Below are 26,961 nucleotides of genomic sequence, written 5' to 3'. Positions count from 1 at the left end.
AAGTAAACACAGCACACGTATGAAATTCTCAAATAATAATAAATAAAAAAGCAGAGGGAGCTCCTGAGTATCAAACTGCTGGCTTCAGACAATTTTGTTTCTTCCCCAGGAGTCTCTATTCTGCCACGAACATGATTGGAATATGTATCACTTTGTTAAATGGTAGAAGTATGGCCTTGTATGAATACAGAGATAGATGAGAATATCTTCTAGCCTCTGAGTCTGAGATCCCACAGCTTCTGCCTACTGGATGCCTTATCAGCTACTGCCATTGCCTGGCAACAGGAAAAAAAAAACCCATAATGTCCAGTGAAGGGCTTTAGGGAAAAGCAGTGACTCAAGAGATAGACAGTCTAAGTGGGAAAGTGATCCTCTGCTGATGCTAAAACAAAACTCCAAGCAGCAGACACCCTAAAATGGTAACGGTGCTTTTCTCTAGAGGCTGAGCATATGATAGACTTTCTTCCTTCTGTTGGTGTGAACTCTGTAGTTAACACAGCATGGATGTCTTGTTTAAATAGAAGGACCACGGAAATCTTATCAACAATCAGGTTGCAAATCCCACCTCTTTATCTAAGGGAAGCCATTACTTTAGCACTTTCCCATTCTCATTCTCAAGGCTACTCTGGATGATGGGTTCACTCTAGCTCCTTATTGTCAAAGTCAGAGTTAAGGGAGGCTCGGCATACACTTCTCTGGACCTACAGGAGCATATAAATAGTCCCTTTTATTCCTGAGAGACAAGATCTTACTGTCTCAGGTAGACATTGAACTCACAATGCTCCTGTCTCAGCTTCCCAAATCCTGGAACTACCAGCATGCATTACCATTCTCTAGAGATAACCCAGAACCTGAAACCTTTCTTCAAGGATGATAAGGGGGAAGCAATATTAATATTGTTTGTAAGCTGAGATACCCAAGTCTGAAGGAAGGAAAGCAAGACATATTCCTTTATTTTGCCACAGGAAAGCCCATAAGACCCACTTGAAGATGTAAGCTTAGGTAGTTAATTTTAAAGAATCTGAAGTCTTCAGAGCTTTACAAGCAGCCAAGTATCTGCTAATAGAACAGTGGCTCCTGAGGAGTTGTAGAAAGACCACATTAACAATCTGAGAGGGTTCTTTGGTGGGGTGGTGGCTGGAGCCTTAAGCAGCTGACCTTTTTAAGCACAAATAAACATCATTGTATGCAGAAATCAGAGCTATCTAGTTCAAGGATAGTGGAAACAAAATTCACTCAAGATAATTGTTTATGAGGTACCACAATGGGACCAGAACCAAGATTTGTGTTTATTATCTATTTCGTGTTTTTGCCTCTAACCTAAATGAACTTCATTACTGACAGTTATTGAAAAGCTACATGTTGCCTCATTTTCCTGAAGGACTTTGTGGAGAGAGAAAGGATGTCTAGGAGACAGCAGAAACAAACAGATGCCGGGGGCGGGGGGATATTTTGGTCAAGCACAGTACAGTGGTTTAGGACCCACTTGGGCACTGAGTTAGTACAAAATGAGTTAATGCAACCAAGGAAGAAAGAGTGGTTTACCTGTAAAAGAACGTCTTTGCACAGTGGACACTTTGCATTATGATCTAGGCATCGCTCAAGACATTTCAAGCAAAAGGTGTGCCCACAAGGTGTTGTGACTGGCTCATAGAATAATCTGAAATTTAGGAAATGAAATAGGAGAAAATTGTAAAAAGATTTTTAAAAGATAGGGGGATTCATGGTTAAGGTTTCATAGAACGGTTCGTCAAAACCTGTGGGAGGGGTACTCTTTTCATGTTTCATCACTGGTACTGTTACACCTAAGGAAAGTATTTTCTTTTCCATTTCTGAATGATATATAGAAAGATGCATAGGTTCATATTTAGGGCATAACTAAATCATTTTGTAACAGCGGTTCTAGCCTTTTCCTGTTTGGTCCAAGAAAAAAAATCAGATTAGAGCTCAGAGTGTCTGAAGAGATTCCATTATTAAAAAGTATTTAGCCAACCTGTTTACCTGAGTATATTGTAAGCACACAGATACACACAGAGAGATACACACATGCAGACACACACAAAGACCCTGTTCATCATATTACTACAGGGAAAAACTCAATTTGTTTGCTAACATTCAGTCTTTTCTTCATTTAAGTAATGTTTGGTGCCTGAAGGCTCTTACAACTGTGACAAACATGTGCCTGTCTTTTGTGTGGATAGATAATTCTCCTAGCAGTAGTAAGTAATATTGTTACTGCACTTACTCCTATTAACATATACATATAATATGTGCATATATCTATCTATATACTCACATATAAAAATATGTTCACATGTACCATATTTCCAGTAGATCTTATTTTAATTGCTTTCGGAAGGGAGGATGTTTTTAAATCAATCTGGGGACCCTTAATAAAAAGTGTTCTGTACATTCAGAGATGCATAGATTCACTTTGTGTAAAGAGAGATTCACCTGAAGCAGGACCAGGAGTTAGGGTCAGCTGGTGGTGACTATTAAGAAGTGTGGTTCACATTTAACAAGATGATGAGCACAGAAAGAAGGAAGACAAATCTTGATCAGCTTCTTTTGACTTCCCAAGAGTGTTCAATTTAGAGCAAGAGGTTGTCAGCCTCATATTATATGGTATCACACATACTTAATTAGAGGCCAATAGAAGAAGAGGTCAATGATTTGAGAAGGAGGAGGAGGGGACACAGGACAAGTTGGAGGGGGGAAGGGAGAGGTGAAAATGATGTAAATACAATACTCAGATATGACATTCTCAAAAACATTAATTAAAAAAGAACTATAAACATTTGGTGAGTCTCAATACATCCCAATGAGTTACTTTATTGGTTGATTTGTTTGAGAGAAAACTTGGCAAGTTGCTTTCTAAATGCAATAAGGAAATGGAAAGGGCTGAGAGCCAAGACACATCTGAAGAACAAGGATGTGGGAGGACTTGCTCAACCAAGCATCAGAACTTATTATAAAGCCATGGTGATTAAAACAGTGTGTACTAGCACAAGGACAAATAGACTCATGGAACAGAATAGAAAGCTCAGGAATAGACCCAGGCATGGATTCCTGACGTATGGCAAATGGAACATTTTTAAACAGGGCCACACGAGGACTTTTAATGCACAAATAGCATTCCCTATAAATGCTATAATGGCTGTCTATATGGGGAAATGAAAGTGGACTCTCTACATCATACACAAAAATCAATTCCAGGTGATCTGAAAAGGAAAACAATACAGTTTTCGGAGCATATAAAACAGGAGAACATCTTTTATGACACAGAGATTTAAAAAAATCAAGAAAATTCAGAGACACTAAATATAAACGAAAAGATTGCTAATTTTGACGGTGCTAAGATTAAGACTTTTTAGGTTCATTTAAAAGCATGACTATCGGGCAGACAAAATACATAGTAGGAGAGAGTTCTTGAAATGCACAGGTAAGAAAAAGCTTGTATCTAAATTCACCTACAGCTTGTAAGAAAAACACACCTAAAGCAGTAGGAAAAAGAAATAATCTAGTAGAAAAATGGGCAAACACTGGCACACGCAAAAACAGTGACCATTCATGATATTTCCTAACTAGAGCCAACCCGAGCATCCATCTAGAATAGAATAAAGAGACTGTGGCACACACACACAACAAGATGCTATGTGCTAATGAAAACGAACAAATTTCACTTACATGTTGATACTGAGTTCAAAAGAAGCAACCCAGTTGATGAAATACATTAGAATTTAAAGTTTTAAGATTTAGGCCAAACTAGATGATACCATTTACAGCTGCATATATATAGTAAAATTATAAGGAGAAACAGAATAGAACTCAGGATACTAGCTTGGGGGTTGGGTTAGTTACTTTTATATTGTTGTGAGAGAACACCATGACCAAGCAATCTTTAGAAAAGACAGAGTTTACATGAGGCTTATGGTTCCGGAGGTTAGGGTCTGCAAGGACAGCATGTGACAGACAAAGTGGCTGGAGCTGGAAGCTGAGAGCTCACCCCTCAAACCTCAAGCAGGCAACAGAGAGAGTAATCTGGGGATAGCAGAAGGTTTGGAAAGCTCAAAGCCTGCCCCCAGGGACGCACCTGCTCCAGCAAGTCCACACCTCTTAAGACTCTCCAAACAGTGCCACCAACTGTAGACCATTCAAATGCATGAGGCTATGGGGATCATCTCATTCAAACCACACAGGAGTTGTGCTTAAGTATGGTCCTGATTGAGAAAAGGCATATGGACATTTTCTGGGATCTTGCTGATGTCTTAATTATTAAACCAAGGGGTTACATGAGTTACAATGTTTTCTTCAGAACATATATGTTTTACAATACAAGATGGGTTTCTGAAGTATGATTTCAGGGCAGGTTCAGGAACTGCTGAGGTGAAGTCTGTGCATCTGACTGTTTTGTGGTGTGTGTGTGTGTGTGTGTGTGTGTGTGTGTGTGTGTGTGTGTGTAAATAAAACTTAAGGCCTTATATGTGTGAGGAAAGTGTTCTATCACTGAATTATATCTCCAAATCTTTGTTTGGGTTTTTTGTTTGTTTGTTTGTTTGCATTTTTTTAATTTTTTGAGACAGGATTTTTCTATGTAGCCCTGGCTGTCCTGGAACTCACTTTGTAGACCAGGCTGCCCTCAAACTCACAGAAATCCACCTGCCTCTGCCTCCTGAGTGCTAGAATTAAAGGTGTACACTACTACTACCCATTCTTTGTTTATTGTTTGTTTTTAAGATAAGGCCTTGTTATATAGTCCTGGTTTGCCTTAGACCCCTGGCAATCCTCTTGCCTCAGTTTCTCAATTGCTGGGATTAGAATTATGTGTTCCCTCCCCTAGATTCCTTGGTGTTTTTCAGGGGTAGGTTCTTACTCTGTAGCTCAGGCTGGCCTGTAACTCCTAATTTACCTACACCAAACTTCTGACTATTGGTATTACAGGTACATACCACCATACTCAGCATATCTGAATACTTTTATATATCATTTGATTATACATATGAGGATGACTGATGAATCCTATCTACTACTAATATGCACAACTTTTTTCCTGAGAACTTTATGATTGAGACTACTGCCCTTTTAAGAATATAAATATATTTTCTTGCTATATTTCTGGCTGTGTGCAACACTGTTTTTCCATTAAAATTAACTACATATTAATAAGTGGTAATTATGATTAACTCTATTTTATTGCTGAGGAAATGAAAATTCAAACAGACGGAATAACGTGCAGAAGATTATACAGCTAGCTGGTAGACAGAAAGCTTGGAATGTATAATCAAATTTGACTCCACAACTAATCTTCCTCCTTCAGTCTACAAGATAGCCAGGACTGCATGCATCAATACATTATATACATCCCAGTCAGCCAGCCAGCCAGCCAGCGATCCATCTGCATACATACACCCTTCCACAAGCACTTTTCTCCTTCGCTTTCAGTCACTCTCCCTCCTTCCTCTGCTCTCTAGAAAGAGACACAAAGATTCTTACCTAAGAAGACAGAGGTATATATGAGGATGTCTGTCCTTTTTCCATTTAACAGAAAGATTTTGAAAGTACTTCAGGGAGACAGTTTTAAATCAGAGCAGGGCCAGCTTGTCTCACAAGAAAGCATTTCACATTATCGGAGTGATGGGGTAAACAATAGTAAGAAAAAAATGCCTTCCGTTAGATGTCCGTCCAGATAAAATGTCTGGCTTATCTGGAAAGAGCTATCTTTTCCCACCAGTGACAGCCTTGCACTGTGTTCTTTTGCTATCAGATTACAGCAAAGAAAGAAAAAGAAGGGGGAGGGAGAGAGAGAAAGAAAGAAAAGTAAACTACCTTAATACTCAGTGACTTAGGGAGCTATAACTAGATTATATATAAAGCTATCCTTTTGCTTATCACCAGTGCCACTGGGTCACCGGAGAACTAGTCAGATAGCAAATATTCTCACTTCACATCTCAAAATATAGCATTATCCCTAAGGTATCGCTTTACAGCAGCCCAGAGATGAGCCCCAATGGCTAGGGTGATATGTGCCAGGTAAACCTCAAGGAGAATTTCATGCCTCTCATGATTGCAGGGCAGAGTTCTGAGGTGTTGGGGTTAGGGGGAGGCTTCCCTTAATGGAGTTCCCCCAGTTCAGCAATGGAGACTTGGAGATTGATAAAGATTTCATTTATGTACTCTCTAATTACTCTTTCATTAAAAAAAAAAAAAAAATAGGGCCTCATGTAGCCCAGGATGGCCTTGAACTCACTGTGTAGCCAAAAATGCCTTTGAACCCTTCCCCTTCCTACATGTAGGTCCCAAGTGCTGGGATTACAGTGTGTGTCTGTACCACTACACCTGGCTTCCAGTCACACTTTCTGCCCTTTCCCTGTGAAACTTAAAGCCTGAACAATTTTCTCTCTTAAATCAAAATGTATAAATTCATGGTTTGTCTAACTTTTCTCTGCCAGGGCAACACCACAGGTTTAGAATGCAGTCTAGAATCTAATTCATGACCAAGCAGCTTGAACTTATCTGTGATTTTAGACCTGTGACGATTAATGCCAATTGTCAACTTGACAGGATGTAGACTCAGCTAAGAGACAAATCTCCAGGACCCTTGTGAGAGATTATCTAGATTAGTCTGAGGTGGAAAGACCCATCTTAACTGCGGGCAGCGCCATCCCATGGGCTAGGATTTAGACTGACTCCACAGGAGCCAGTGAGTCAAGCACTACACTCATCACTGTCTGTTTCCTGTGTATTGTGAAAGCAGCAGGACTCCCGATCTTACAGCCACACTTTGCCCACCTGCTGTTAGGCCTTCCTCGCCAGGAGAGAATGATCCCTGTCAGTGGTAAGCCAGAATAAACACTTCCTCCCTCAAACTGCTTCTGGTCAAATATTTAGTCAGAGCAACAAGAACAGTAACCAAATACAAAGGCTCTCCTCCAAAGACACACGAGGGCCCAAACAAAAGCCAACAACAATCGTGACAAAAATAGCAATGGCTACACGTGGGAAAAGGAACTTTTCATGACTAGAAAAATACAGGCAAAGACATCCACACAAAACCAATTCGGTCAGCATCTGATGTGCAACTTACAGACAAATCCTGTTGGAAGGGAATCTACATGTTTCTTTCCAAGGGCTGAAGTGTTAAGGGCTTCAGATCAAAAAGCCCTTTAGGCTAGCCAGGTTCCTTACACCGCAAGGCAGTGAGAGGCTAGCTATAATTTAGTAGCCTACATAACAGCTACTCTGGGCAAAGATGGAACAAGGGGTCAGGAAGAGGGACACAATGGCTTTTAAGCTCAGGGGGTGTGAACTAGAGGGGGTGCTTATCCTCTGTGTGTTTATTTCTTGGACCAAATTCCTAACTCTTCTACAAAGTCCCTTGTGATTAGGGACAAAGAAGATGAAAGAGGAAAAGAAAAGGAAGAGGAACAAAGGAATTTCAACCTCAGGATTTTTATTCCGCAGGGAAAACACAAACAGGATGAGTTTGTATGTTTGATTTTGGGTCGCCTGGATTTTGGCAGGAGTGTTAAGGAGGGTTAAGCAGAACAAAGAGCTGCTCTTTCTGAGTAAGCTAAATTAAATAGACTTCACAGTGCCTATCACGGGCTTTCGGGCCACAGCACTGCTGTGGCGGCAATGGGGCCCAGTCTCTGCGTGAAAGCAGGTGTTTGCTATCTCACATCTTGGCTTTAGCGTGCTGCACTTGGCCCTCTGTTGGGAGGGGCTGGATGAAGTGGTGCAAAGGATCTGTTTCTACAGTTCATCCCACTCTGGTCCACACCACTTAAACAGACTCCTGACAGTGTGTTCGAAGCTTGGTTTGACGACATCTGTGCTGTATCTACTGAGCTGGCTGACACCTGCTTATGCTACTACAGATTTTTGTGTATTATTATGTTACTGTTATTGTTATTATTGTTGTTATTATTATTATTGTGATACTGATTATTGAATCCAGGACCTCATGAATGGTAGCCAAGTGCTCTGCCACTGAGTCATTGCCCTAGACCCAAGTATATTTTCTCTAAGAAAAGTTCATATTTCAGGTAATAGTTGCCTTATTCTTATTCAGATGATTAAAAAGTCACTCAGAACATAAACTCACATGACCAATAGGAGAGAAATAAGAGCTTGCAAAAGACAGGCCAACATTTGTTCAAGTGTCTCAGTTCCATCTTAGTACTTTTGAAGAAAGTCACCACATTTGAGAATCTAATGAAAGCTGTATGCTTCTATCTTAGAAACACACACACACACACACACACACACACACACACACACACACACACACACACTTTTACATATTACTTCAGTGAATTCATGGATCTATTTGAATGCATACATAGAGATTCCCCAGAAGACTGTGGATCTAACATTAAAGACTTCTGGGTAAGAAGTAAAAAGAGAATTAATTTTTTGGAGTACTTACTGTTTTCCAGGCATTACTCTAGGCATTAAATGGTTTTTCTTAATTAATCATCACAACCCATGGAGTACGCACCACTGGTTTCTACTTTACTAAAGAAAAAATAGTGGTGGCAAATGTCACTTGCTCTAGGACAGGGTCTGTGGGCGGAAAGAGCTAGGGTTCAAACACTGTCTTCAGAGCCCCTTCTCTCAGCCACTAAATCACAGCGACGAAATGAAATAATGAAACTTCAATTTCAGACCACAATCACGGAATCTGTCTATTTGTTCTTGAAGAAGGAGAGACAACATACACAACCCAATTTAGGCTACTATTTGGCATTGATATTAACCCTTGAGCCTTGAGTTCTTAAAGTAGTAGTTTAGATTCAGGGTCACAAGTTCAAATAGCTCTAAGGCTCAAGCAATAATGTGAGACAGGCTGATACAAGTCAATAGGATCATGACAGGCTGGAAAGCATATATCCTGTTTCAGCGCAGTCATATATAACGAAATCAAATCTAATGAGGACCAAATAGACATGTTCAACTTGTGGTCCATCAGTTTTTTACCTTTGTTGCCTTGTCACTCCCTAGGTCTTTCTAAGTCAGGATTTAAGGATGTGAAGAACATCATTTGTAAGCTGGGGACACCAGAGGTCTCATGCCAATGTGGTTTCCATTTCATCTGTGCCATGATTTTACACACTAACTAATTCAGTAGTTACTAGAAGAAAGGCCCAGATACCAAAGAGAAGGAAGTACCAGGCAGTAAGTGATGGCCCATATCACATACCTCATACACAGTGAGCATTCAAGGTCAGAGGCATCAAAAGATGCAAGCGGAATACTGAGATCTGGTTTGGCCACTTGATGAGCTGGAAGATCTGTGATTTAGAAAACAGTTAAGTCAGAGCTGGATCAACTTGGTTTTATAGTCAGTACTTCTGAGGGAAAAAAGTTTTTCAGATTTTCAATTTCAAACTTCCCCCAGAGTTTAGTTTAGTGGCTGCCTGAGCAATTGCCAATGGGATTCCCTAAGTAGGCTCCCAGGGCTGTTTTAGCAGCCCCCATAGACAGAGCAGTCCAAGGCTAGAGCTCCTGGGGGACGTTCAAATTCGGAAGGCACCTCACTCAGCAGTAGCGGCAGTGGCAACTCCAAGGACTGAGCCAGGCCTTCAGAGCTGACACTGAATCTTGGTGCTGCCAATCTCTCTTGGAAAGATAGGAGGCCATAGCTACTGCTTCTCTGAATACAACTGGGTGAGACCTGACCGTACCTCTCCCATGCTACATTCCCAGAACAGGGATGAAGGCAGGAAATAGTTGGTCTGGAAGAAAGTGACATGATGAAAAGCATGGGATGCCTGCCCCAATGTCTTGACTATGAATGCTAATTATCATATGTGATGGGTACCCTGTACACTCTCATGAAAACCTCATAGCAACCCCTGGGGTTTCACAGCTGGAAAGTGCCAGAGCTAGGTCATAAACTCAGAGCCAGAAGAGCCCCCAGACAGAGAGTAAGTATATATGTCAGTGAGCCCAGTCATCTGCATTAAGCTACTTTCTCCCTGGGTAGAATTAGTACCTTGTTTGGAGACTTTATTGGGCGCGTCTGTATCTTCTTGGTTTTCATCAATTTGGCAATGGTTCCTTTTTTTCCCCTGGCATTTGCCAGACCTGATGGAGGCCGCATCCTGCTCGTCTTCTTCCTGATCTTTCACACTGTCTTCTTGACCACCCACCTTTACTTGAGCTGAATTCTCCATGTTGCTGCTGTCTCCCCCAGCTGCTGCTTCCTCCTGACTAGAACAATGTGGAAGCTCTGGATTTTCCTAGATGAAGCAAAAGCCAGACATCAAAATCTACTTGAGACCAATATTGTCCTTCAGTAGTCTTACCCTGAGGGGACAAAGAGAAAGTAACATAGCCCGGATCTTCACTCCTGAACACTCAATGGATACACAACTCAATGGAGGGGCAGTCATGAGGCTTATTGCTCACATCTAATTTATGTCAAAGACATGCTTAGATTAAGTAGAGTTAGGGGACTTCCCTAAGCAAGGACAAAGGGCACATGGGAGGAAAAGCTCCCTGGGCAGGGGGGAAGGAGGGACTGCAGGGGAAGCATCACTCTGCCCCCCTATCCAAACCATTCCACAGTGGTCTGTGAGGAAATCAAAGCAGTCTGGGAGGGGATATCCTGTTACTGGATACTTCCTCCCTCCCCACCCCCCTGTCATTCATAGCCACTTTTCAAAGGGCGTTAGGTAAGGCTTTGGGCCAGCTCTGTACAGGCCTGCCAAGGCAACCTATGCTTCACAGCTACATGCTATTTCCATCAGAGGGACAGGAGACAATCCATTCCTTTTCCTCAATTTTGAGTGAAAAGTCTGAAAAGGAGACAAAAATAATTTGGCTTAATAGCTTGTCTTTAGCCTTTTAGAGAATTTCATCCAGGAGAAGGATATTGGAAAGTGGCACTAGAAATAATTCCGAAGGTGGGCTTATATATTTGACAGCAAAATGGTCACCATTATTGTTTCCCTCTCCACCTGCCAGAACTTCTAGTGGACACAGGCGAGAGGACACAATGAACTGGAGAGGAGAAGGGAGGATGTGGGTTTTCGCAGTCCATATCCCAGGATGTTCAGGGGGGTTCAAGGACTAAATAAAACAGTCCTACAGCCTTGCCTTGTCATGAGCCCAGAGCACTGTCCACATAAGAACACAAGGCCTTGCAAAACAAAGTGTGGGTGGAAATGCACTCGTGGATCCCCAGTCGGCTTACATCGGATCGCCAGAGTTTCTGTTTCCTTCATTTCAGACTGAATTTCAAGTAGAAGTCCTCATTCCTAGTGTTAGCTGTCTTAATCATGTACTAATAACCACTAGGGGCTCTCTGATTTCAGGAGATACTCCAAGTTCTGCCTTTACCAAGAAAAATCACCCGCCTTGCTTTTCCTTATTCCTTCTCTAGAACAGGGACAAAAACTGGGAAGATGTGAGCATTCAGGGCTTATATGCAAGTGAGTAACTTCAGGTAGAAATGGAGAAGAAACTGCTTCCCAAAGGTGCCCAGGAATTCAGTGTTAAACCTCGCTTTAAATCTAGTCCTTTTGAGCCCCAACTTCTGCCCACTTACTCTGTGGCAAAAAGACCAGCTCCTGAAACCCATCCCTCTGTGTTCTGTTCCCTTGTTTTCAAAGAAAACCACAAATACTTGTTTTCATTCTCAACTTAACTCTCGTACCCCTACTTTGCTATAAATGTACACGAGAAGCCTACTTATGTGGAAGGTATAAACAAGAACAAGAAATCCCCTCCATTTGCTTCCCAAGTGGAGTTACCCTTGCACAAAGTTCTCACTGATGCTCAAAGGCCATCAGCTTGAATCTGCCCCAAAGCTGAAGCCAGTAAGCACACCCCAATTACAGGGCTTCAGGGGAAGTGGGTCAATCTCTTTCTACTTCTATCAAATCTCTCAGTTTTCTGGATCTGACCAAGAGTACAAACACATTAATAACTAAATAAACTTTTGACCATGCCTGAAATTCCCAGTTGTAGCTTTAAGCAAAGGACACAGCCATTATCAACTCCATCTTTCTTTTTCCCTCAGGAACCAAAGTAGGAAAGGTCGGGCTCTCTTCTCGTGTGCCCACGAAAGAGCCAAACGAAGCATCATGAGCGAGCTGGGTGAGTTGAGTTTTACCTGTGACAACTTTGGTAGATTATGGCTGGTGCCTTCAGTAGCCATTGACTCTACGTGTTCCTTTAATCTAGGGTGAGGTGCCAACAACTTCAGGATATCAGGAGAATGTTCCTGAGAATCCCCCGGGACTGATGGTGTAAAGAAACTAAAGAGAAGCTGTGACATAAAACAGAAGACTTCACTACTCAAGTTTCTACAGGTGCTAGACTAAGGTGAAGGGGGTGGGGGGGACCAGAGAGCACACAGCTTGCAAGGCACAACTCCAATGAGGAAGCCTTGGAGCAGTGTCCCTAGACACACTAAGGAGAAGCTGTTGCATCAACACACATTAGAACCATCTAGGAGTGGGGGGGGGCAGAAAGATTGCTTAGTTATTAAGAGCACATACTGTCCAATTCCCAGCACACATGTAAGGTGGCTCACAACCCCTTGTAACTTCAGCTCCAGGGATAGCTGGCCCCTCTAACCTCCAGAGGCACTCATGTGCGAACACCCCCACACAGATTCAAACACACACACATATTAAAAAAATAAAATACATCTTTTTTTTTTTAAAAAAAAAAAAAAGAGTCACCTAGGAGCTTATGAAAATGTCAGTTCCTCGGTCCCACTCCAATCTCCCCAGGTCTGAAAGTATGACCCAGGAATCCAAGTTTTGAGAAGACATGACAGATGCCTTTGTTCCTTAGCCAAGGTTAAGAGCCACCTCTACGGTGTCATCACTCTGCAGAAATACCTGCAACGGGGCTTTAAAATCCATGTGAACCAAAGGCATCTCAGAAGAGATGCGTCCTGCACTGCTTAGTTTTTTTGTCAAGTTGATACAAACTAGGTCATCCTGAGAAGAGGGTGCTCAAACTGAGGCAATGCCTCTATCAGATTGGCCTGTGGGCAAGTTTGTGTGGGTATTTTCTTGATTAATGATTGATGCAGGAGGGACCAGCACACTGTGGGTGGGGCCACCCCAGGCAGGTGCTCCCAAGTCTGTATGAGAAAAGTAGCTGACTGTGACCCTCAGACTCAAGTTAGTAAGCCTCTGCCTGAGTTCCTATCTCCAAGTCCCTGCCTTGAGTTCCTGCCCTGACTTCCCTCACTGATAAGACTGTGCCCTGGGGTGTGTAAGGAAAACAAACCCTCCCTTTCCTAAGCTGCTTTTGGTCATGGTGTTCATCACAGCAACAGAGAGGCAAACTAGGACACTTCCGTTGAAGAATGCAGAGTCAAATCTGCAACAACTCAATGGCCAGAGAAGCTCACAAATCTCCACTGAGTTCCTTGCTGCTGCTTTTCTCTGCCTATCTGTTTTGCTCCCCCCCCTCCACACACCATCATCACCCCTGTATTTTAATCCCTTTGGAGCTGGGGACCTGAGTACTTATATGTTAAGAAAGCAGAGCTTAGACTTCCTCTCCCCTTCCAGCCTCTTCTTCTTCTTCCTGGTCATCAATACAGAAAACGTCAGGTTAAGTTCAAGTACCTAGGGGCAGGTAGGTTCACTTCCAATCGGATAAATGGAGAAGGGAGAAGGGAGTAGAAGAAAATGCTCTAGGAGTCAAAGACAAGCACCTGAGTGCAGGCTGCACCGTTAGCTGTCCACGTTCTTGTTTCAGCTCTCCTCTATGCCATCAGGGGTTAGGGACTGTACGTAAGTATGCATCTACCTAGCCATCTGCGTGCGTGCATGTGCATATGTGCGTGCGTGCATACGTGTGTGAGGCACCAAGAGAGAGGGCATCATCAATCAGCTTCTAAAACACAGTGAAATGTTTGGAGCCCACTATAGAATGTCCGACAGTGTTGTTCAGTCTACATAGTCGGGAGTGTTAATTTGTCAAGAGAATTTGAAAGAACGCTAAACTCAAAATTAGGTTTGTTCTCTTGCTTGTCCTCCGAAGTTTCTTCATGATGTCCCTTCCTGCGTCAGCACTTTCCCTGCACAGAAGCCCTACTCAGCCTTTAAAGTTCGGCTCAAGTGCTGCCTCACCTCCAAACTCCCATTTCCCTGACCTCACCTGTCCCTTCACGTTCTCTACAGACCATGATACTGAGCCTTAAACGACACCATCTTACTGTGCACTGTGTCACAAAATAAGTCTTCCTCTCCAGACAGAGATAAATGCCTAATAAATATACATCATACTCATGGAAATGCTGAAGGCATTTATATATCGAGGGGATCAAGAAGAAATCTAGCACTCAGGTGTCTCAAATCCTCAGAGAGCTGTTTAGGTTTCCTAGCATTGCTAAAGCCCCTGCTTTCCAGGTTTCAGTTGGCAAAGGTGGGAAAGGCACACAATGCCCAGGGTCATAATTATCATCTTTCAGAGCTCACTCATCCCCGGGAGTCAATGTTGGTTCTCAGAAATGCTACTCAGGGACCCCAGAGGGGATATCCACTTCTGCGACAGTCTCCCTGGAGGGACCATATAGGAGCCAGGTACAAGGTTGGAAAGACAGAAGGTAGCATGAGGAAAAGGAGGCCAGGGTTAGAATCAAAAGAAACAAGGCAGGGATAATAATTAGTCCATCCTTAAAAGCAAACTGGAGAAAGAGGTTAGTTCAACTGATGATACCAGAACTTCTTGGGCCACCTGAGGAATGAAAGAAAGGTAAAGAAGCATGTGGCCTCAAGAAAGTCACTGAGCCTTAGATGCCTCGTCTATTCATCTCATCTATAACATGGCAAGAAATTAAGTGAGGTTATGGGGACTAAATGGAACCTTCTACAGAAAGTACTAAGCAACTGACTGGCACATAGGCAATGCTCAGGTAATGTTATACCATGGGCTGACTACACTTAAGTTTTAGAAAAGGTCCATAGATTGCTAATAATTCTGCCTGAGTCATGCCCCTTTCAATAGAATCTTATCCACATACACAAACCAGGTCAAATGTTTTTCCAGACAGGAAATTCCATGCCAGAGTCAGAAAATCCAGAGTCCAGCCTTTGCCAGTTTTATCAGTTTTGCTAAATATTCCATTCTAGAGTCTTCAGGGACCAGTTCTGTCTCGCTTTCTTCCTCCATGTCCCTGTCAAACCATTACACATGGATAGGAGGGCTTGTGGCCTGGTGTTAAATGGTTGCTTGGGAACAGGAAACCAAGTACAATCACTGAGTGTCAGCATCCAACTTCCAGACACCAGAAGAATATATTAGAGTAAATGACAAAGCTCATCAAATCAGGATGTTTGAGCCTTCAGTCAAGATCTTGGTATTTCTCATATTTGTTTTACAACCACAATCTCCTGGCACCCAAGAGTTGGAAGGACTAATTAGATTGTTTCATAATGAACTCCGACTTCGCATTTGGGAGATACTGGGTTTAGTTTTCTAGCAGAAGAGGTAAAGATTTGAGTTCTGTATGTGGCAAGCAATATGGAGACCATCAGTATCCTTTCCCAGGAGCTAGCCTCCATGTGTGACTGGTGAAATGTGCGATTCAGCCAAAGAAAAGTTATACAGTGGTAAGCAGTCCCCACCCCTGGCCCCTGATCTCTCATCAACAAGCAGACTGTCCTCAGTGAGCCTTCATGCCCAGGTTAGCTTACTTGGTTTAGTTTGGTTTATCTCCCACTGATTCCAAGTCAAAGCATTCATCATTGGTTCCTACAAAAAAAAGTAGGACCTGCCAATTTGATAGTACATACCAGAACAGCGGGGCTTCTGGGCAATTAGTTGGCATCTCTCTCATGTCCCTTAAACCCAGAGAACCACCCATTCAGCATCACAAATATTGAGGAGGGTCACATCTTCATCCTTCTCCCTAGAGAAGACAGAGTGGTGGGGGTCCACTAGGTAGCTGACCCTGCGACACTCAACTCACCCTTTGAGCTTCCGCTCTGGCTTTCTTGTTTTTTCCGTCAAGGGATACACAGTAGAGAAATTCTCTGAGCGCTTCCTCCACCTTGCCTAGGGTGGCTAACGCTTGTGCTTTTCTGAAGTGTGCCTGGAAGAAAACATTAACAGTCAGTCACATCTTCTTCATCTTCTTAATGTAGCCACTACTAACAGTGATTGCTGAGTGCTTCCTGAGCAGTCACTCTCGGGTGGAGTGTTGTCCAAAGATTTGGATTTTCATCCCAGTAACAATGGCTAACTAGTCTGAATCCCATTTTAAAGACAACAAAAGCGGGATCCAGAGAAATAACTTGATCAAAGTACAACAGCCGGAAAGCTGTGGAGTCCAAGTTTAAACCTGGGACTGACTATATACAAAGCCCATACTCTTAGCTTCTATGCTTACTACCTCCTCTCCACCCCACAGCTGAGGATCACAAACACGTCAGAGCCTCCATTTAACCACAGACTACAACAGTTCAGTTTCCACTGCTCATCCAGAGATGACTTGCCTCTCTTTGAACTGGTCTGCAAGACACTCAATCACTTTTACAGAGGCCTCAGAGGAAGACCGAGGCTCCTCCAACATCTCAAAGGTCCCTAGCAGCAATCTAGAACTGGAACTGTGCCCTCAGGACTTCCAGAGCACTCTTCCCCTCAAAGGAAGACCACCTTCCACAAGTCTGACCAGTGAGTGAGCCAATGCTTTTGCTTCTAGAAACTTGGCTGTCTTTTTCTCTGTTGCTGCACATTTTACAGTTACAAGGAAGATTTATGGCCCAGGATTCAACCCCAAGTGCTCTGGACTAAATTCTGTAGAAGGGCCTGAGCAGTATCCTGAAATGGGCAAGAAAGGGGGAAAAAAGTAAAGGGCTGCTTTCTCTTTGTACCTAGTATGAATGGAAAGGCCCAGATGTCACTTGTCAGGCATTCCCCCTGCTTCCTCTTCTAACACGTGTCTGCACGCTGTCAGGGCCTGGCTAGGAGCTGCTTTCTGGAGCAGTGGCCACAGCCACAAACCTCTTGGGGACCTCTATCCACACCCTCACTTCTTTCTGGATCCTGAGCTTGGCTGCCACATTCCCTTGTTGCTCCTGCCAAGAGCAGCCTTCTGGAGAAAGGCTAGCAGGACAGCGCAGAGCAGCTTTAGGGCGATAAGTGCTGGAAAACTGGAGAGGCCTCTGGCTTCCTAATAATCAACTCAGTAGCAACTCACACAGCCCACTTTCTCACGGTGGCCAGCTTACCCCACTGACAGCTGTGCTACCAGCAAGCTGCGATGAGTGACATTAAGCCCGGGATAGATGGATGAAGTTTGGCTGCCTACTGGACTCGCTCTCTTATGGCATTTCACCCAGAAATAGTGGGAAATACAAGAATCAGAATGTAGAGGTATATGCATTAGATCCTTTCGAACCCCAAGACAACAGAGTTCTCTGAACTTTCCCTTTTGTCCCAACTGTGTGGAAATGAGACCCCTGCCAAGTACTCACACCAATTCTTCCTTCGCTGTAGAGACCCCTTTTCTCATCTAGAACCTGTTTCTCAGTCCTCCTCCCACCACAGTATCTAGAGTCAGTTTTACTTTTAGTGGAAAAGGCTGCAAGAGAAACCCCTCTTACCCCAAGGCAGCTCCCTGGCTTGCATGTTAGACAGCATGTCCCCATGGCAACTTAAGGCATTGGTGACTGGTATTAAGCTGTAAATGTGTTCCTTGGGAAAGAGAATACACTGATCCATCACCGTCCATGAAAACTCTCTCATAAAAGACCACTAAGATTTACTTGAATATTATAAGCTTACTGTAATACTCCAGGCTGGCCTCAAACTCATGATCCTGCTTCGATTACAGATACATGCCACCATGCCCAGCTTCACAAGATCTTATCTGAAGTTTCTAGATCTGTGAAAACTTCTGATTATCCAATGTTTTCATAGGATTAACATCAAAATTCATTAGGCAGCAACATCTGAACTAAACTGATGTAAACTGTTTTGTAGTATTTATCCTATTCAGTGTTATTTTGCATGTAAATTGCTGCAGAGAGTGTGTTTAATTAGACCGACTGGGAGGCTGTCTAGAGATTACTGAAGGTACTGCCCAATCCAAGGTCTTTCTACCACCAGGAACATTCTGGATTCAGAGGACGCCTGTTCCCATGAGATTCAGATAGGCACAGTGACCGTAGTCTTGGAGACACTGCTTTTCCCACCCTCAGGCTGAACACAGAGGACCTTAAACCAAGATCTTGTAACATTTATAGCCATTCTCACCCATGAAACGACCATGGCAGATAGCAATAATGCCATTTAACAAAGAAGAGCACTCGAGTGTCAGAGTGTAGCTACTTTCCTATGGTCACACTTTGCAAACATTGAGCTCCAGACCCAGTTCTAATCTTCTAAACAAAATACAAACATGTGGAGGAGGCTGGTCCTGAAGTCAGGCAAGGTTGCCGAAAGTGGTCCTTTGTATTCAGGTATCCTCTAGCTTGATGTCTACCCTGTCTTCCTTCTCACCTCTCCTTTGTGACCTAGATTTTTTGAGGGTATACATACTGACATGTCAAATGACTGTACTAATGATTCAAAAATGGCACAACCATTGTGCGAATAGGAAGATCTCTTTAAAGAAACTGTTTAAGCTCTCAAGAAGCCTGGCTATCAGTAGACATTCTTAAGGACCAGGGCAGCAATATCTTTCTCAGATTCCTCTGCCTATTGTCCCTAGAAAATTATGAGTGATGGTGATGGCAGCAGTGATAGCAAACACATAATGCTACACACATTGCTCCAAGCATCTTCCCTACATGATCTTGTAGGATCCCCACAAACAACCCTATTCAGTAGTTGCGTCGAATATAAGAATGTTATAGATGAGGACATCAGACACAGAGAAATTAAGTAATTTTCCCAAGACCGTACAGTTAAGAAAAGTTACAGAGCTGAGACATGAAGTCAGGCTGTCTGGCTACTGATTCCATATTTTGAAAAAAAAAAAATGAAGACCAGGCTATCCTGAAGGTCACCAATTGAAGGTAGATTTATTGAGACCCCTTGCAGACTTAGACCTCCCTTGACCAAGGGATGCCCTGCACTGTCCAATCATTTAGAAAAGCTTTTCCCTGTTCTGTCCAAGTTCTAGCATCTCCTGCCCCATAGGGACAGCCCTTCCTGCCAATCCCTGTCTGCAGTATAGCCCCTTCCCATCCCTCCTGTCCCACACTCACCTTAAAACCCATTGGCCGAAGTTTACATGCTATTTCTGCATCATGCAGTGCATCCTCATGAGACTCCAAGGTGAAATAAATTTGAGACCGATTGCTATAAAGCAAATGATCATTTGGAGCTGCCAAAATGAGAAAAAAAAAAGCCCTCATTAATGGCCCCCAGCACAAGCATGTGAGAAGTCCTGTATGAGGATGGATCTTGAGGAAAGAAAAGTTTCCTAAGCTCTTTCTACTGGATCCAAAGGGTTAAGTGTCATTTCCAGTCTTAATATTGTCCCGACTTTAACACCCTAGCTTCTCCGTGCAAAGGAGTAATGCTGCCCTCCTTTTTCAAGTGGGTCCTAGGGGGTGTGCTGTCCATAATGCATTAGAAACTTTCACTTAGAGGAAATCCCGGCACTGCCAGATGGATGATGCACATTGCTAGTGTCCAGCAACCTGGTGTCTGAATGAGCCACTATCAAAAAAGAATGAAGCCAGGGAACAGAGAGGCAGCCAGATGTGACCCCTATTTGGACCCCCCAACAAGACAAGTCCATGTTAGCATTCTAGGCAGGATTATCTGTGGTATTAATACCACCTCTCCCTCTTCCCAATGGCCAGTGAATATGAAGCTTTCCTGGAAGAAGCAGCTATGCATTTACAAGGTCCATCCTCCTATCGATGGCCAAATGAGAAAGTACCTTGACAAGGCTTTTAGGAGTCTTACTCTCACCACCCACTCTTTAGATATGGAAAACAAGGCCAAGGAGATGAAGTGATAGGGCTAGAAGTCACATGGCTGGTTAGGGCCAATGCTAGTGGATGTTAACATTTTGAGTCTTAGGTAGAGGGAAGTTCCTTCTTCTGAGTGTGGGCACAACATTTAGAATAAGAAACCACTGAGCCGGGCGGTGGTGGCACACGCCTTTAATCCCATCACTTGGGAGGCAGAGGCAGGCGGATCTCTGTGAGTTCGAGGCCAGCCTGGGCTACCAAGTGAGTTCCAGGAAAGGCACAAAGCTACGCAGAGAAACCCTGTCTCGAAACGCCCCCTCCCCCCCAAAAAAAAGAAAGAAATAAAGAAACCACTAGCCATTCCCAGGATAAATACAGTCTGTTGAAGAGGCCTCTTTTCCTCTTAGGAAGGTGAAGGTGGTATTGACAGTTTTGCCTGCTCTGAGGAGATTAACAAAGGCATAGGGAAGATCCTCCTGGGTAAAGTGGTAGCAGTGATAGAAGGGGAATGCATGGGAAGGGGCTTTCCTGCCCAGCACTTGGGGAATGGATGAAAAGAATACAGCCTCCCTTAGAATTCCATGCATAAGTGGCCAGAAACTATTTCATTCATATTGCTGCATTCTTCCTCAGGTTCTGGGCTACAGCTTCTATTGCTTGAAACAGGCTTTGGCGTCTGCCTCTAATCCATCCCTCAGACGTAGGCTCAGGGATGATCTGGGTGCCCATTATTTGCTCTTGCCTTTAGCATAGAGTTTACAGTCTTCTCTGCCACGTTGCTGAAACACACAGCAGCAGCTCACAGTCTGTCTTGTATAGGCACGACAGTTTACGTGTTGTGAGTAGGTTTGTGTCCCTCAGTCCTCACTTCCTGTCAACCCTGGTTTTCTTCCCTCCAGCATTACCTGTTGCTGGCTTGAGTGGGATTCAACATGTGGAGACTCCATCCCATCCCTCCTCCATCCATCAGAGATTGCCTAGGAGACCCTGGGATCCCACAGTCCTGTCTGCTTAGCTTCACTGCCTCCTCCCCAGCAAGCTTCTCTGGACACTGCGCCCTGCCTGCCTGCAGAGGTCCTGGCACCAGCTTGTGGTTCCAAGGCCACTTCCTGGGTCTGAGTGGGAGGAGGCGGATGAAGCAAACAGGTCCCTGGGAGAACTCCTGTGCTCCAGTCCAGGAGAGATGTGGGACTGCCCGGGTTGCCCTTGAAGCTACAAAGCCCACCCTACCTCTTCAGGCAACTCTTGGAGAAGGTAGACAGAGGCATACCCGGCTTGTAGACCGGCCCTTGTTTCCTCGGGAATCCCGAGAAGTTACCTGGTCCTGCCGCCCATTGGGTTAGAGGGGTCAAAGGGTTCGATGTCAGGGCACAGGCTGTCTGACTCCGGCGGCGGGTGGAGGGGGGTGGGGTGGGCAAGTGCATCTATTTCAGCCAAGGATCGTGTGATAGGAAGCAGTGACAATGAGTCACAGGGCAGCGGGGAGCGAGCCCCCCCTTCCGCCCCCCGCACACGCTCGCGGGATGGTTTCCGAGGCGAGCGTGGCCCACTTCGGTTACCTCAGCGTTACACAATCCCCGCCTGCCCGCCTGCCCGCCTGCCCGCCCGCCCGCCCTCCCGCGCGGAGGAGGGGCCGCCGGCCCGGGCGGCTCGAGGTCCTTATGCAACCAGTGCTCTCCTGACCTAATTCCAGGCCGGACCCACCCCACAGGGAGCCGCGGCCCCGGAAGGGGCAACTCCCAGAGACGGGAGCCGCAGACGCCGGCGGGCGCCGGCGGCGGGCCACCTCGGGCTGGCAAAAGCCAGGAGGAGCGCGCGGGAGTTTGAGAAATAGTGCCAAGTTCCTCTCCCGGCAGCAAAGGTGCCGGCAGGTGGACGAGGGAAGCTCTGGAGTGTCCAGGAAAAATAGAGAAATAGAGACGCCGACACCCAGCAAGACAGAAACAGTGACAAAGATGAGAAGAAACGCGCAAAAAAGAGGGGAACAGAACGAAACTGGGACCGGGGGGCGTAGAAGCACAAACGCAAGCAGGAGAGACGGGAAAGACCAAAAAAAAGCAACAGAACCGGAGAGACTGAGGCACAGCTAAAGTAGAGAAGACAAACTCCTCGAAATGTCCCTCCTCCTCCTCCTCCACCTCGTGGGCCACGGGCCATTCCCTTCCCCCGCCCCTCCCCCGTGCGCACCCAACTCTGCCCTGGTCCATCCCCCATCTCGCAGCCCGGCTCATTCTCCCGCCCCCTCGCGTCGTGACCGAGCCCTCGCGGCCCGGTAGCGGCTGGCGGACTCACCCAGCCGAACTGCCTCGTTGTATTTGAGCAGAGCTGCCTCCACCTGGCGCTCGCGATACAGCCGGTTGCCCTCGTGCCGGAGTTGCGACGCCCGCGCCGGGCCCGGGAACAACTTGCCCAGGAGGCCGCTGAGTACCACGTTGACTCGCAGTTGCAGTGGCGCCGGCTGCTCGGCCCGCCGCGTCCCGCGTGCCCTCCCACTGGCCATCATGAGAGCCGAGAGCTTGACCCCGCACAGCGCACAGCGCCGATCGGCGGCCCGCCCACGTTCCAGGCACAGTTTACAAAAGGTGTGGCCGCACCACAAGGACACCGGGTCTGAGAGAAATCCGTGACACTTCCGGCACTTAAAGCCATCCCATACCTCGGGGGCCACGGCTGCAGCCTCCCCTGCCTCTTGCACGGCCACCTTGCAGCAGCTCGAGGTGCCGCTCTGGTCCGAGGGAGCTGGCGCCACCGGCTCCTTTTGCGGGACGCTCTCAGCCAGACAGCGCACCAGCTGCTCCAGCTGCTCAGCCACGAGCTGCTGCCTCTCGGAGAGCTGTCGGTACACCTCGAGGGCTTCCCGAAGGCGCCCCCCGGATGCCAAGGCATCTGCCTGCGTGAGCAGGACTTTGCACTCTGACGGCGTCGAGGTCCCCGGAGGCGGCTGTGTTTGCTCCAGCTCTTGGGTCCGGGGAGCTTCGGAGCTCTCGGGAGACTCGTCTGGGTGGCCTCCGAGTCTCCTCCGGACACCGATGCCGCCCGCTCTTCCGGCTCCGCCAGCTCCGCCAGTTCTAAGTTGTTGCTGCCGAGCTCGGCGGCGGGCAAGCTCAACATCTGTGCAGTCTGAAATGAATCCATAGAGAGAGGGACCTGCGGAGGTTGGGGCGGGGGAGGAGGCGTCTAGGAACAGGAAACTAAGAGGAAGGAGCGACGGCTGGAAGCGAGCTGCGCTGCCATGAACGCGGGATCGCAGTGCGCCCGGCTCTGCCTCGCCTCCTGGAGCTCCATGCCCGCTGCCCCGCGCCGCCTAATAACTGTCTTGTCTCAGCAAAGTGTTATATAAAACGTCACCACGTGACGCCCCACCACGCTGCTCATTGGCCGGCAGCGGGGAAATTGTTACAAAACCAGACAGTTTTGTAACAGCGTTGTGCTTGCTTCTTTTGGCTTAGGGTTTCTTGGCTTCTTTTTTGAGGTTGTTTGTGTTTACTCTTTATTTCCCACTCGCGACTTGGATCATTTATGAACCGGGGAGAGGAACGCAACCTCTTCTTCCACGCTTTTCCATCTCTAAACTCTATCCCATCCCACCTCCAAAGTAGCCAGCAAACAGGTCCGCTCTGCCTGCCGCTTGCTAGAGTCCCCTGCCCCGGAGAAGCCAGTCCCAATGGGCTCTAAGAACAGGATCTGCTGGAATGCCAGGCTCGCTCTCGTCCGGGGGGGGAGTGATGGCTGCTGTATGCAAATGGAGTGGGTAGCTGAGGGGCACCCAAGAAGTCCTCACCCTTTGTTCCCTAGAAGAGCCCTAAGTGCCTCCACTGAAGCTCCTGAGTTTCCTGGGGGAATCCCCTCAAAGAGACTTAGGGCAGTTTCGGGAGAGCTCTTTGTTTCCCACTTAGACTGCAAATCCCAAGCAGCGGGTCTAACGGATGAAAAAAGTTGGGCAGCCGGTGCTGGGCAGCAAGGGAAGCACGAAGATCGGGTTGCTGACTCGGACCCCAGAGAGGTGCCCTCTGGCCCTCCTCTTTTTCTCTCCTAATTCCGGAACCAGTGCTGGAGCGAGCAGTGGGCACCCAGCTGGAGATTCACGGGCTTCAGGACCCAGAGACCAGATGGGCACACCCTGGAGAGCTGAGTTTATTGAGTTTGGTGGACACTGGGGGCGTGAGAGAGTAGCGGGCGGAGGATACCAGCCCAAGGCACAGCAAATCCAGAGGAAAGTCCGAGGGTGCAGACACAGCCCAGCTACCTAACAGCCTCCAGGTTCACAAGAGCTGACTTCTGGCAGTGGTGCCTCACCATAGGGGTTGCCCCCTTGGGCTAGGTTGGACTCCAGTAGTAGTGCCTGGCTTGGGCAGACAGGGGTAGGATCTCGACCAGGCAAAGTTTTAAAAAATGCCAGACTGGTTACAGACCGCACAGAGGTTTACTGCCAGCCCCTGCATTTCAGACAAGAGCCATGAACAAAATGAACAGACAGGTTTCCATGCATAAAGGAATGCTATACTTCAGGGACAGTTGTGCTGCTCCAAGAAGGAAGACAGAGTTCAGGCTTGCTCTCAGTTGGCCTACCCCTCCAGCGCCTAGAGCTCCTGGACAGTGCTCAAAGTAAGAGTCCCAGCAGAGTGCCACCAAGTTGACTCCTGCTGTGGCCACTTAACTGGGGGACTTTGGGCAATATCATCTAAAACTGTTATTTTCACTTCTAAACAAACCAATGTCTGGGGTGGTTTTAGCTGGGGTGAAATCTTGTTTCAGAGCTGGGATGTCTGACTCTCTCCCAGCACTGAGGTCCTTAATCCAGCCCTAAGCCAACAAACGCCAAGGTCCTAGAGAATAAGTACAGATACTGGGCAGCACACTCCAGAGCCCCTCTCTCTGCTCAGACAGGACAGTAAGCATGGGACAGAGAAGAGAAGGAAGGCAATTTATAGACTAAAATGGGGCAAGAAATCAAAGTAGGCTCAGGATCCAACCAGGAAGGCAGCATGTAGGAAAACTTGGTCTAGTCTTAGCTGTCATAATTTGCTGTCAGACAGACCCTGAATAAATCCTTGGGGTCCTAAGGTTTCCTCCAGCCCTAATCTTGAGTGTTCTTGATCCTAAAACCAGATTTCAGCTGTTAACTACTGAATCCAAAATAACTATTTCATATGCTATGGCGGCAGAGGGCAGGGGATGCTTGGAACTTCAACAGTAGCAAATGCTTGTCCTCTATCAGAGTCCAGCCTGAGCTGGATATTGAAGATAGGTAGCCCATCAGGAGATGGAGAAGATGGAGATAAATCAGAAGGGAAGAAGCTGTAGCTTCTGGTGGCTTGCTCTCTGGGACTGGGACATCCCTTTCATCCCTTAGTTTACTGTCAAATGGAATTCCCAGAACTAGTTATATGCCTACCGATTCTGGCATATAAGAAAGTTATATGTATAACTGTTTTTCTTATAAGGAAGGACAATCTGTAGGGCATGAAGAGATTCATATGAAAGGGCCATGACACCAGTAACAATGAAACCTCTTAATTTAAAAGCATTATCTGTTTGACATCTCCAAAACATTACACCAGATTGTTTTCCAAAGATGAAGGGGGTGGGGAGGTGTGCTTTGCTTCTCAGACCACTCTGTCAAGTAAGCTCCTTAACATTATCTCTCCTTAACCTGTTGGTGATGGGGAAACAAGGATGTTGGACAGGCTGGGTAGAGGGTTACAGTCCTACAAACATGGAGAAAGATGTGCTCTCTAGGAAGACTTGGACACATGCATGTACACAACGCTGACCGTGAATTTGGTTAGGAATATTTCTGATTGTCAGGGTAATGTAGGGTGCTCTGATGTAAAAGGCAGCTGCACCTAGTTGGCTGCTGACCATAGCAGACTCCACAGGGGAGCTTTTTACACTGTGATCCACTGTAGTTGACTATACCCAACAAGCATTCTACTGCATGCTGGAGAAACTACCACACTATTTTCCTTTCCTTCTTATTTAAGTTAAACAAACACTAATCTCATATACATTTGTGGATTAAGGTGGAAATCTCCTACTGAAAACAACCTCTTTCCATGCTCTTAGTAATAACTGGGGGATCCCTGGAGTGAGGGTGGGTGGAGGGAGTTGGCAGCATTTTCTTTTCAGATACACATGTCCCCACTGAAAGATCATATTCTATTTATTTTGTTAAGATTGTACATGGCCAGCCGGGCGGTGGTGGCACACGCCTTTAATCCCAGCACTCGGGAGGCAGAGGCAGGCGAATCTCTGTGAGTTCGAGGCCAGCCTGGGCTACCAAGTGAGTTCCAGGAAAAGGCGCAAAGCTACACAGAGAAACCCTGTCTCGAAAAACCAAAAAAAAAAAAAAAAAAGATTGTACGTGGCCAAAAGGAATTGGGAAAAGAGCAAGAATTGAAACATTTCTCATTTCTCCTGGATACAAGAAAAGTTTTCCAGTTAGGCTCCAAGGAACCTTCCTGGGACCTCGAGGGGAGAGCAAATAGGACTGTTCCCTAGCTTTCCTCAATCAAGACAGTATCATATCCAACTCATTCATGTAGTGAACAAACAGGACTGGTCCCTAGCTTTCCTCAATCAAGACAGTATCATACCCAACTCATTCATGTAGTGAGCTTAAGACACGATTGCCTTAAAGATGTCTCTTTAAAACAAAAGGTTTGAGAGGCATGGACATTTTCATTCACTTTCAGATATGTATAGTGAGTATCACCTGTGTAGTAGCAGACTCTGTTCTATGTACTGGAGCTTTCTGTAAGCAACCCTTAATTCCCAGGTAGTTCTTTATGGACAATAGCACATCCCCATGTCTGTGTACCAACTTTCTGAGTAAATCAGATGCTCCATGAAAGAAAAGAATACTGGTGTCTTGTGTCATCCTTGTCCTCCTTAGAACACATTACTTGAACAGGTTTTATCAAATATAATAACAAACATTTTAGTCCAGACTAGAAATATGCAGAGGGACAAGCAGAAATCCAGCTGGAATGAACCTCTGCACCAGCTCATTCATAAAAAGACTGAACAAGCATGAAGATAGTGAACATTTCAC

General features: G+C 45.7%; 1 protein-coding gene across 1 annotated transcript in view; it reads right to left on the bottom strand.

The window, feature by feature from the left end:
• The window catches only part of Lonrf3 (LON peptidase N-terminal domain and ring finger 3), a 35,565-nt gene extending 12,325 nt beyond the window's left edge, over positions 1-23,240 (bottom strand). Inside the window, 7 exon segments of the mRNA XM_028887298.2 lie at positions 1,546-1,660; positions 9,203-9,293; positions 9,998-10,244; positions 15,947-16,069; positions 19,191-19,309; positions 22,200-22,916; positions 22,919-23,240. Coding sequence (XP_028743131.1) covers positions 1,546-1,660; positions 9,203-9,293; positions 9,998-10,244; positions 15,947-16,069; positions 19,191-19,309; positions 22,200-22,916; positions 22,919-23,042 — 1,536 coding nt within the window. The 5' untranslated portion in view covers positions 23,043-23,240.
• Between the last annotated feature and the right edge of the window lie 3,721 nt (positions 23,241-26,961).

This window comes from Peromyscus leucopus, chromosome X (genome assembly GCF_004664715.2).
Source record: "Peromyscus leucopus breed LL Stock chromosome X, UCI_PerLeu_2.1, whole genome shotgun sequence".
Classification (NCBI taxonomy): domain Eukaryota; kingdom Metazoa; phylum Chordata; class Mammalia; order Rodentia; family Cricetidae; genus Peromyscus; species Peromyscus leucopus.
This window is presented reverse-complemented; position numbering and strand designations above follow the sequence as displayed.